The sequence below is a fragment of the Anarrhichthys ocellatus genome, unplaced genomic scaffold (genome assembly GCF_004355925.1).
Source record: "Anarrhichthys ocellatus isolate YVR2014 unplaced genomic scaffold, GSC_Weel_1.0 scaffold10, whole genome shotgun sequence".
Taxonomy (NCBI): domain Eukaryota; kingdom Metazoa; phylum Chordata; class Actinopteri; order Perciformes; family Anarhichadidae; genus Anarrhichthys; species Anarrhichthys ocellatus.
Genome location: NW_022280040.1, coordinates 425,293 through 436,970, shown reverse-complemented (window position 1 = coordinate 436,970; position 11,678 = coordinate 425,293). Strand labels below are relative to the sequence as shown.

Genomic DNA, 11,678 nt, shown 5'->3' with positions numbered 1-11,678 from the left:
GAGAGAGAGAGAGAGAGAGAGAGAGAGAGAGAGAGAGAGAGAGAGAGGGACCCAGTGGAAAGTGTTTTGTTGTGTTGTTATTAGATTGAGCCTCTGTTGGCTACAGAGTGGAACAACAGAGAGTCCAAAATGCAGGTGGCTGTTAACAGGGTTAGCTTCTTGTATTCTTGTGTGTTGTATACGCGCGTTTGTGTGTGTGTGTGTTTGTGCATGTAGCAGCAGAACCACTGAAAACCTGTCACTCAGAGTGCTGGGGGAAGGCCAAGAGGAAGCGATGGCCAAATACGGGCAGATGACAGAGCTCCCACAATCCTCTTCTTCAGCATCATGGCCCCCGTGGCAGGTAAGCTCCACTAGCCGCTCAAGACTGTGGACTGAGTAGCAAACGTTGGAAAGAGAAAGCACACGAACAGGAAGTGACATACCTTTTAAATCTCTAAGCGGCTTGTTGCACAGGAGGAGACACAAGAGGAACGTATTGATCCCAAAAGTGTTTACAAAATCTTAAAATAAATGCAGGGTTGTTTGTTCAAAAACAGTCCAATGATGTAATTATGTGAAATCATGTGATGAATGGGGAAATAATACCCCATATTTTATATCCCTGCATGCTATTCAATACACTAATGGGTAGTGTATGTGCACATACCCACACAAAGGCACATTCACATGCAGGCACCATACAGATGCTAACTATTCAGCCACACAAAGATTTTTGTTTTTTTCCTGGCTGCTTTGTGTGGATGTTGTCTGTGGTTTTAGGAATCTAAGTAGGAGGAAAAAGGAGTCTTTGGAGATGAAAAAGGGGAACAGAGGGAGAAGACAGAACAGAGAACCAAGTGGGAAAAGAGAGAAGGAAGCTGCAGCTTTAGCGGTAGCATCACCAGCTGTGGGAGGAGTGTGCTGTTGTGTTGCATCTGGGGATGAGGCTGCCATGCCACCGTGCTGGCTTAAAGATGTAATGAATCTTCAGTCGGGGGCTTTCCTTCCAGGGTGACAACTGGCTTTGAGGAAGGTTGTAAATGCAGGGGAGATTGTGGTATAATTCCTCAGACTGGCGTTTGTGCCCCCCAGTCACCATTCGATTATCTCCCAAATTGCTGTGTTTCACTGAGATAAAGATTTTTTATGGCTTGCTGACTTGAAACAACCGGCACAGGCAGAATAGGGGGCAAAGAGGGAGAGGGGAAGAGAGAAAGCGAGAGAGAGAGAGAAAGCAATGGCCAAACCTGCCACGCATAGTAATTTCCTTTGGTAAATGACAAAATCTTTGTTGATATGACATTTCCCTAAAATTACTGCAGCGAGATGAATCTGAAATATAAAATGTCACATTTGGCATGCAAAACTATGAAAATATATTTCTGTGCAAAATTCATGGAGGCATTTAATTTAGAACGTGTTTAATAACTAAGGCAGCCTGCATCAGTAATCCTGCCCGGAGGTCCCAAAAAGATTGTCATATTTATTCTCTCCTTTCTTCACCCCCCTCCTTCATTCCGAAGCCAAAAAATTTTAAGGGTAAATGTTCATTGTTAATTAAGATTTACTAATTAAAATGAAAATAATTAACGAGAAAGCTTAATCTCTGAATATTAGCCCATACTTAGAAAGAAAGGAAGTTTTTGTATGTGGCATTTCCTGTCTCTATTAAGAGTGCATTTTGTGCGATCAGTCAATGTGTGGAAAGCCCTGAAAAGATGTTTCAGCGAAAGGACGGCTGCTTGCCAGCAAAACCACGGAGGATCCCTCGCTAGAGCCTTTGATCTCATCTGTAGGAGTGCTGTAATGTTATGGCACTTTAGGCACAACTCAGGCTTGGGGCAAACAAACCACCTCTGATATGGAGAATTGGCTCACTTCACCTTTTACCTTCGCCTTGCTGTCTTGACTGTCTCTTACGTCGCCTGTGCGACCATGTGGGCCGGATAATAACAATACTTCATAAAAAACATACATAGTGGAAATCTGACACCGGTTTGATGTTATTGTTTTTTTGTTTTTTTTTTGCTTATTTTTGTCCTTTCTCATCTTCCTCCTCTTCCCTTTCCAGTCCTCATGCATACATCTCTTTCCAGTGTGGGGACTTGGAGGCCTCCATCACCTCCCCCCCAAATGTGAGATGTGTGGGCTAAACCGCTTTGCCACCAATTATACTAATTTCACTTCTGCCTAAATTGTTTTTGTTGTTTTGGTATGCAAAGATGCGCACAGTGGGGAGATTGAGGGGCATTACTGGAGGGCTCAGCACACACCTTCACCCCCCCCTCCTTCACAGACTAGCAGAGCAATGGGCACCGCCAGCCGGTGTTAGGTTATTATGTGAAGTGTGCGGAGAAGGATAGGGATAGTCTCAGTTGTTTGGTGACAGCACTGCACACAGTATACTGTAAAACATGTATGAATATGAGTGTGTGTGCACATGTAGCCCTGAGTGCTACTATGTCATTGATTAGAATTGAGGGCTTTAATTGCCAGACACTCAGAACTAGCCCTAGGGAGATGGTCAACACGGTGTAAATTTGAGTACATAAAATGAATGCGCATTAAGTTGAAAATGAATGGGAATTAAGAGAAGCAACTTAGATGATTAGAGAAGAAGAAATACCAGCATTTAAGAAAGGAAGGGATAGGGCAGGATAGCATAGGATGGAATAGAATAACATCAGATATAATGGGATAGGATTGGAAAGGACAGGGTGGGATGGGATGGAATGGATAGGATATGGTGGGAAAAGATGCGATAGGGTGGGATGGCATGGGATTGACAATATAGGATGGGAAAAGAAAGGATAGGATAAGATGGGATAGGGTGAGGTAGGATTGGGCAGTATAGAATAGGATGGGATAGGATACAATAGGAGAGGGTGGGACAGGATAGGATTGGATAGGATAAGCTCGGATTGAATGGGATAGGAGAAGAAAGGGAAGGATTGGAAAGGTTTGGTCAGGATAAAAATCTGATATGATTGTGTAATTTGCTGTACACAAGTGGAAGTTTTGGGTTTGATGAAAGCGGTGGAATCGAGGTGAAGCATTCATCAAAATCAATCACATTCTTGGGAACATTAATGTCCATATAGACAATAGCAAGGCAATCTGCCCAGTAGTCTTTGGTGAACAAATGGATGGACAAAACAACCAGCATCGCTTTTGAAGTTTAAAAAGATCTAAATGGTAATGAAGACCAAGTGGCTCTGTTTAAGCCAGATTGACTTTTCATTCAGTGCTGTTCAACAGATGTCATAGGGGACAAAAGACTGAATTTGTATTTCTATTGTTCTCCGATTATGTTTCATCAAAAAAAGAAATATATAACTTAACTGTCTCACCAGCTTACCCTATTACTCATCCTAAGCCCTAAAAAGGAGGCACATGTCACCAAAACAAACAAGCAAATAAACAACAAGTGGGCTGATGTAGCCTGAAGGTTAGTGGGATGAGCGTGCTACCAGAAGGTTGGCGTTTTGAAACCATCCTCTGAATGGGCAGCGTGGCCAGGGGAAAATAAATGCCACTCTCAACTTTCGATAATAAGGAATGCTGATGTGCCCTTGAAGCAAGGCACTTAGCCCCTAAATGGTTGAATGGAGATCACCAGATGGAAGCCTGCAGCTGTACTGGCCATGTCTTACATATATGACTGCTTGACTGCAATTGGACGAAAACACTTCAGTTGTTCAGCAAAAAAAAAAAAGAAAAAAAAGATGACTCCCCCAAAAAATGGGGGAATTAAATCATCACATGTAGATTTTGTGCTACAACAAGAGCCAAGCCTTCCTTTACTGTGGCCATGCTGTCTTATATCCAGATGTGCATCCTGATTTTCTATTTATTGTTTTGTGTCGTGGCCTGCACACAGCAAGGTCATGATATTTCTCTCACTTCACTCCGTTACCAAATTACATGCAATTTGTGTCAATAGAGTAGTGCAGGAATGAGTCCTAAAACCTTTGAAATGAGTTGGCATGTTTGCACCTCCAGGACTTTGGAATAGTATTATTGTTAGATGCCCGAAATAAGATCTGTGGTTAATGCAAGCTAAAGAGATTTTAACAATTTGTTCTCGGGCATAAGATACGTTAGTAAATCCCCCACCTCGGAATTTTTAAGTTTTAAAAAAGGTTAACAAGTGGTGAAATAAGACAACTGAACGCCATCACGCTGAGCAGTAGTCAGCATAGCGGTGGTGACGTGAAGTCATGCGATCGTGGTGTTGCTCTTTTAAAGCATAATTTTAGCTTTTTACTTCCCATTGGCTCTTTGTCAAGGGAACCAGTGCGATGCTAACATCTGGGTAGGCCCACAAAAATATGTCATGCCTGCAGCACTCTATTCTTTACAAATATACACTCAGTGGCAACGTTATTAGATGTTACCTGTACTACCTGTATTAGGTACACCTGGACAAGGTAGTACAATCCAATACAAGTGTTCTGCCATACAGTTGTTGATGCCTATAATGATTATTTTGGCACTGTCACGGAGATGTTAAAACGAACACGAGTTTCCATTAACCTGTAAGGACAATGAAATGTGAGAGATTTCTATTTTAAATAACAGCTAAGTATCATTGAGGAGGTGTTGTGGAAAAACAGTGCAATTGAGTATCAAAGTAAACGTTATTTACATAGCACTCCAAACAGTAGTTACACATGTAGATTAGATAACATATTTGCTGACAGCATTTACAACGTTGGCCAATATGGTAGCGTCACACTGTCAACAAATTGTTTTAGAGGCAGGTTGACTACTTACCACTAGTTGATGGTTTAGTGGTAAATTCCGAAAGCAAACAGACAAACTGTCTTTTAGCTTGACACAGTTGATAATCAATTACACCCTGGTTACCAACAAACACTTGACTGTATGGTCTTACCGTAATTATAAGTGTAAAGCTCTAATATTGGGTATGATTGTAGAGTTGACAATGCAACATCTCTATTTTGTTCTGTGAGGTATGAAAGTTTTACAAAATAAAAGAGTTAATACATATAATTGAGTTCAATATTGGTTTGTTTCTTTAAAGTGTAATATGTACAGTACATTTACAGTTCTACAACATGTGTCTGTCATAGTTTGTAATTGATAAGATACTGTAGTAAAATCGTATGTTCTGCACTTTGTCTCTTTTAGGTGACCCAGAGCACAACCCCGCAGCCTGTGGAGGTGTGTGTGTGCTGCCTAAGAGCCACCAGAGACAAGCTACCAAGGGGCCTCTACGCGGTCAGTGTGGCCCTTTACAGTCGTCTAGGGGGCCCAGCTCTGGCCCGGTGCAGTAAGAAAGAACAGCAACAGTGGGCGGTGTCCACCGAGCCGATCGAGCATCGGGGGCGCTTCTGGGACACCGACCTGCACCTCAACCAGAGCCTATTCATGGTGAGGAGATGTGGGACAGAAGCACAACATGAATGGTGATGATACTGTAACAATTCAGAAATCTGAAAAAGTCCACAAGGCATCCAAAATAGTAGTAAATACATTTATATGGATTTATTGAACATTTAAGATAAATGTGTCAAGAGTCATAACTTCAGTTTGTGTTGAGCTTTGTTTATATTTTGGATTGTGGCAAAACATAAATGGCATAATTCAAAAAAAAAAAAAATTTACTATGAACTCCAAATGTTTTGTTTGCAGTCAGCATTGACATTCACAGTCAAGGTTGCAGATTTGAAAGAGAGCATGCAAGAGACGCTCTATTGACACTAATGTGTTTTTATTCAACGAGGACAGAATCAGGCTGTGATTCATTTAATAAGAATCCCTTAATTCATGTGATGCATGGGGAAGCTGCTTTGAATATTTCTTTTATTTCCAGCGAAATATTAGAATAAATATAAAACATCTCTTATCTGAAAGCAATTTTGACATTAAGGGAACCTGAATTAAATCACGCTAAATTCCAATGACATGGACGAAGCCTTTGATGTGAAATTCAATGGAAGATTTTTTTGTAAAACGCAATCTTAAAAACCAACAGTCCCCTCAGATAAAAGCAAAGAATAGAACATGCTTTGCTAATATGACAGAACTCGCCACAATGCGTTTTTAGTTTTTGTATTTACCACAGTAATTCCAAATTCCTCTTTCGGTTTCGCTTGGTTTCATCAGTTGCAGTGGAGATTGAATGGGTTATGAGAAGTTATATTGCTGTAAAAGACGGCATATGAAAATATGCCTCACACAGCCTCTGGGTTTTTCTCCGGGGATCTCCATATGAATAAAACAACAACTTTTCAAACATGACATTTAATCCATGCATGTAAATCAAACCCAAGATCAATTATTCATTTATATAAGGAAGTAATGTTTTATTGGAATGAAAATGTACAAATGCAGTGAAAAATTTAGTTTATTTTCTGCATGTATTTGAGCATCTGTAACATGGTTGAGCCGGATACAAGAAGAAATGGAAAAGTTAGGCAGTTTTGACTAAAATTAGTATGAAAAATCTCAACTTCCATTTCCAATGTATGGTCACAGACTAAACGTGTTTTCACATTTGCTTCTTCTGATGAAACAACACAGCAGATTACATTCGATGAAATCAATGCAGATTTCACAACCACTTTCTTAAACCTCTTGATATGAGGGAAAACATCCTCTATAGAGGCTGTACTAATCTTAAAAACCTACATACTCCTTTTGGATGGTTGATATTGACCAGTGGATTAGAGATCCCTGTTTATGTGTATTCACTGATGATGTGTGCACAGTGCGTAAGATTCACAAGAGAAACCTTAAAACAGAAGCCACTAAATCCAGTGTCCCCCCCCCCCCCCCGGTTCCATATAGTTTTGTACAGGCTGAGAAAGGGCTTCTTCAGTGTTCTGATGGCAACTCTAAAGGCCTTAGCTGGAGCATTTAGCACATGTGGACACTGCCAATGTGCTAGTGGGTGTATTCACTGAGCGAGAGCATCCTGATAATATTGTCTGCAGCTCCCATCAAACATAAAGGACGGGGTAAAAACTGGCATGAACTGAATGCGGACCTGGGATCTGATTCAGAGGTAAAAAAGGTTTAAGTACGGCATGGTAAATGCCTCGTGTCACTCTTCCTTACCTCCTCTCCTCCCCAAACCCTCGGCTGTGCTTTATAGACAAACCTGTTGTTGTTGTCCCCATTGATAGTCTCAGACAAATCTGATCAGCGTTTCCACCACTACCAGGATTGGCTTGGATGTTTTCTCTCTCTCTCTCCCTCCCTCCCTCTTGCCCACACTGTAGCGTGCGATTTTAGGAGTGCTTGCAGTGCCTTCTAAGAGGAAATGAGGAATTAGTGATGGTAAGAGGAAGCCAGGAGCTTATTTTCCTTTCCTCCCTCTCTCTCCTTCTTTTTTTTTTTCAATCACCCTTTGCTTTGTGCGTCTGGGTTTGGATTTAGACAGAAACAGTGCAGTTCAGTTGGAGATGTCTTGGATTTGCTGGCAAGTGGGAGCACACAAGAGGAGTCGGGCCCACGGTCTTTGTGCACCGAATGGGAATAGGCATAAGATTCCACATTTTATTATTAAAGGGGGAAGAAGAAGGACTTGATTTTGGAGATCTTTGATATATATATATATTTTTTTTTAATTAAAATCTTTTGTCCTATGTTGTGATCATTGAGGAAGGAGGTTTAGTCATTTGACAAAGAACTATAATAATAATATGTCCTCCCTTCTTTTGTAGACACATGTACTCTCTTTTTACAACTGAGAAGACATCAGTCTGTTTTCAATTAAACAGGCTACTTCTGATGGTTTAAGCAGCTCCCCTAGCTGACACAGGAAGTGAGAAGACCTCTGAAGCACATCATCCAGCCTCACAAACCTCACAGCAACACTTCCCACATACACATATATGCAAACAAGCGCACGTCTCCCTCACACATATGCACTCGCACACAAATGACTATTTATGCAGGTCATATTTCTTACAGCAAATTAATAATATGAAATATCCTCAATATCCATAATCCGTGATATTATGCCATAAATTTGTGTCCTGAGTCAGACACTACTACCCATCATTTCACAGGTGCATACCAAAAGCAGATTATCAGGGGTGGGTGGGAGGGATACACATGATTTATGTGTTAAAACAAGTCCCCTGCGTTTCCCATTACAACTAATAAAGGGATAAAATATTTCCACCCAGTGATGGATGAAGTGGCACACACCTCACTGTCAGTTCATTTTTTAAGCAAACCCACCGTTCTCTGGGTAAATAAGAATGTTTGCCATCGACTGCTAACCGCTAACACTTCTTGCCTCATGCGAGATACCCTTAATATCATCAGTTTTGATTGATGGCGGCCTCACTGCATCGGATATGCAGCAACCGTCAGCTCAAAGACTACAGCGGCAATCTCAAGTTCTCCTCCACCCTGCATTTGATGCCGACAGTCTTTATCATTCCAACATCTCCTGTTAGGCAATTTGCCGAGTCGGACGAGAAAGAATGGCAGTTAAGAAGGTTCCTGAAAAGAAACCGGAAAAAAAGTTAAAAGAGGATTCAAGTCTAGGATGTAGATTAAGTGCCTCCCTCAGGGCTCCTGTCCTGTTTGTTACTCTCCGTGTGTTTGTTTGCCATTGGCCTCCTGGTTGTGAGCAAGTCCATGCCTGCTTAGTACTGTAGTATTGTCTGTGCCAATGTGTCGATGTGTCTGCATATGTGTGTGTACGTTAATGTGTGCGCCTGTAGGCATGTGTGTTCCGGAATTGTAAATTGTTGCGCCTTCCTGTGTCTGCAGATCCTACCTGCAGCCCGTGAGGTCGTCCCCTCCATGGTCCTGGTCTTCCAACTGATCGCACTACCGGGACACAGCAGCCACGTCAGCTCTGTGCGGGCTTGGGGGGCATTTCCTGTTTGCGGACCGAGCCTCGGCCTTGTCCAGGGCAGGTGCGTCAGTGGCAGATCAAAGTTAGCTGATGGACCTCAAGGAGTTTGTGTATATGTACATAAGTATTATAGGTTGCTAAACTACAATGCCTCTCAGCAAAACATCACATGGAGTGACACGAAATTATAGTGACCACAACCGGTTATGTGTCATTGACCCAGGTTCAAAACGCCTCTGCTCAGGGGGGAGCCTAACACACAACTGGACCAGTTCAAAAAGATTGAAGCCATCATCTCCTCTGATCTAGACCACTGGCTGTGCAACCTGTACTTTCAGGTGTGTGTGTGTGTGTGTGTGCAATGACGGAAACATGTGCATGCACATATCTGTTGTTTTTGTTCATGTTATATTCATAATTGTGTGCAGGTATGGGTACATCATATGCTTGTGTGTGTTTTCCCCCACTCTGACCGTCCCCTATTATTTGGGAGGCAGGTTGGTGGATCTGGGTAGACGGGGTTAGATTTTGGGGGTTTTCTATGATAAAAGCAATTGGAAGTTGGCCCAAGAGAGCAAACAAGAACCACATCTTTACCCAACAATTCCGGATGCATTTGAGCTGATGCATTGATTAGATTAGTAAACATCTTAATTAAATTAAAAGCCAGAACAAAGCATTCTGGCTTGGGTTGGTCTCTTTATTTGTCCCTTCGACTGTGACATGTTGTTCATATTACTGCATTATCATCACTGCTTTCATTTCCGAGGGATGAAAATAAAGGTATTTTTGTACATCTTTGCAATAGGATGTGCAGTATTTGTACAAGGCACATTTGTGGTCTTAATTAAATTATTTTATGCCATTATGGCCCACTATGACAAACGCTAATATTTAGCTACGTCTGCAGTTTGATCACGAACACCTGTAGTGTAATTACACATACGTGCTGTTTTCCCCAATAACAATGGTGATGCAATGGAATGATATGAACATTACATGCTGATTACATTAACTCGAGGTTATATTAATTCTTAGTTCACTGATCACTGAGACCTGAAACACGTGGACAGACCCCCCCCCCCCCCCCTCTTGTTTGTGGTGTTTCAGGTAAAGAGGCTCCCTTCCAGAACGTCTGGGGGACCAGAGCGCTGCATCACCCTATCAATACCCCCACCTAACCCCCGTGCCGTGTCCCAACCTGAGGTGCATCATGACCAACCGCAAGGCCAACTGCCACTCCAGCCCCAGCTCACTACTCGGCCCATTCATCCCCAGTCCCAGTTATACCCTCAACAGCAGCCGCATGCGGGCCCCAGCAGCAGAGCAGGCGAGCCCGCTGTGGTGCATTCTCACCGGGGGTCTCCTCTCCACCTGTCAGCTGATTCCGCTTGCTCTTCCTCATCTCTGCCAGGTAGGGGTCCAATGTTAAAACCCCCGACTATGCCACAGTGGGGAGAAAATGTCACCCTAATGTCACAAGCACTGGGATGAGAAGAATGGCAGGCCTCACTTACAGCAGCCCTCCACTGAGGTGAATGTGCTCCAGGGTAGGGTTGGGTGTAGAGACTTGGGCCAAGTTTGACAGACAGAAGTCAAATCAAACAAAGGTTGTTTTTTTATTAAATGCAAAAATCCAACAGACACACTGTAGCCTTAAGTGCGAGTTAAGGCAAATGTTTAAGCAGCAAGCTCAACACCGATCTTCTAACGCATTCCGATAAAGCATTTTGATAATACTTAAAAAAGTAAACAAACCCTCCTTGGCAGGATGACACGGGAAGCATTATATAAACTAATAAAATGACAGTATCAGAACATTTTGATTTGAAGTTTCTTGTGTTTCTTTTGTTGTTAAAAAGAAACGATGAATGAATATCCGGTGCAACACATAACACTCACATGCTTATAGTACTATACCGAGCAATTCAAAAAATGAGTTTTGTAAATGAGCGGTGGGTACTTGTACTACTTTTGAACTTTTCTTAGCAGTTAGATGTTAGAATAGTAAATTATAGGAATATTAGCAGTCACTTCGTCTTACATTTACACAGTACGGCATTATTTGTATCCGTTTATTGTCTAACTAAGCTAAACTAAACAAAGCATTTTGACCTGGCAGACACATGTTGTTTTATTTCTTTATCATTGCATATACGTAGATGTTCCGGCTTTAACAGACTACTTTTTGAATATGATAATGCAAACAGAAGACATTCTGATGTCTAAGTCCCATTATCCATCATGCAATGATTTTAGATAGCAGCGACTGCTTCTTGGCTCGGTGGTTAGTGTCGCTTCTCAGCAAGAATGCTCTTTCTGTGTGAAGCTTGCATGTTCCTTCCTCACTTGTGCTACTTTCCTCCGGGTGCTGTCGTTCCTTCCTGCAGTCCGAAGATATGCAGGTCAGGTTTATTTGAGACATTCCCAGGTGTGAATATGATGATGTTTCCATGTTTTATGACTGTGATGGACTGGCGCTGCTTTGCTTTTCTTTCCATACGCCTGATATGATCCTGAATGTATATACGTGTGTCCATCAGATGCACCGATGAACTGTTCTGATGTGGTTTCTGGTGTTCCAGGCAAGGTCATACCACAATTGTAACCACATCTAGAGGTGACTAATGACCTCCTGTTAATAGCAATGAGAGTCCACTTCCTGATATTCAAAAAACAAACTATTCTTGTTTCCCACCTCAGTAATCCAACATCCTGGCCTTTGCCAGGAATCAAATCCAGGCTCATTTGGTATTGATCTACTACAAAGGCAACTGGCTAGCTTCTTTGTTATTAATACACCCCCCCCCCCCCCACCTCGATCGGATGAGCCTCGTGTGTCCTGCGATCA

The 11,678-nt window shown here is 42.1% G+C and overlaps 1 protein-coding gene across 1 annotated transcript in view; it reads left to right on the top strand.

The window, feature by feature from the left end:
• ofcc1 (orofacial cleft 1 candidate 1) overlaps positions 1-11,678 on the top strand; it is a 79,600-nt gene that overhangs the window by 17,510 nt on the left and 50,412 nt on the right. The window contains exons 10-14 of the mRNA XM_031850285.1: positions 223-343; positions 5,137-5,379; positions 8,740-8,888; positions 9,051-9,165; positions 9,938-10,241. Coding sequence (XP_031706145.1) covers positions 223-343; positions 5,137-5,379; positions 8,740-8,888; positions 9,051-9,165; positions 9,938-10,241 — 932 coding nt within the window. The remainder of the gene's footprint in view (positions 1-222; positions 344-5,136; positions 5,380-8,739; positions 8,889-9,050; positions 9,166-9,937; positions 10,242-11,678) is intronic.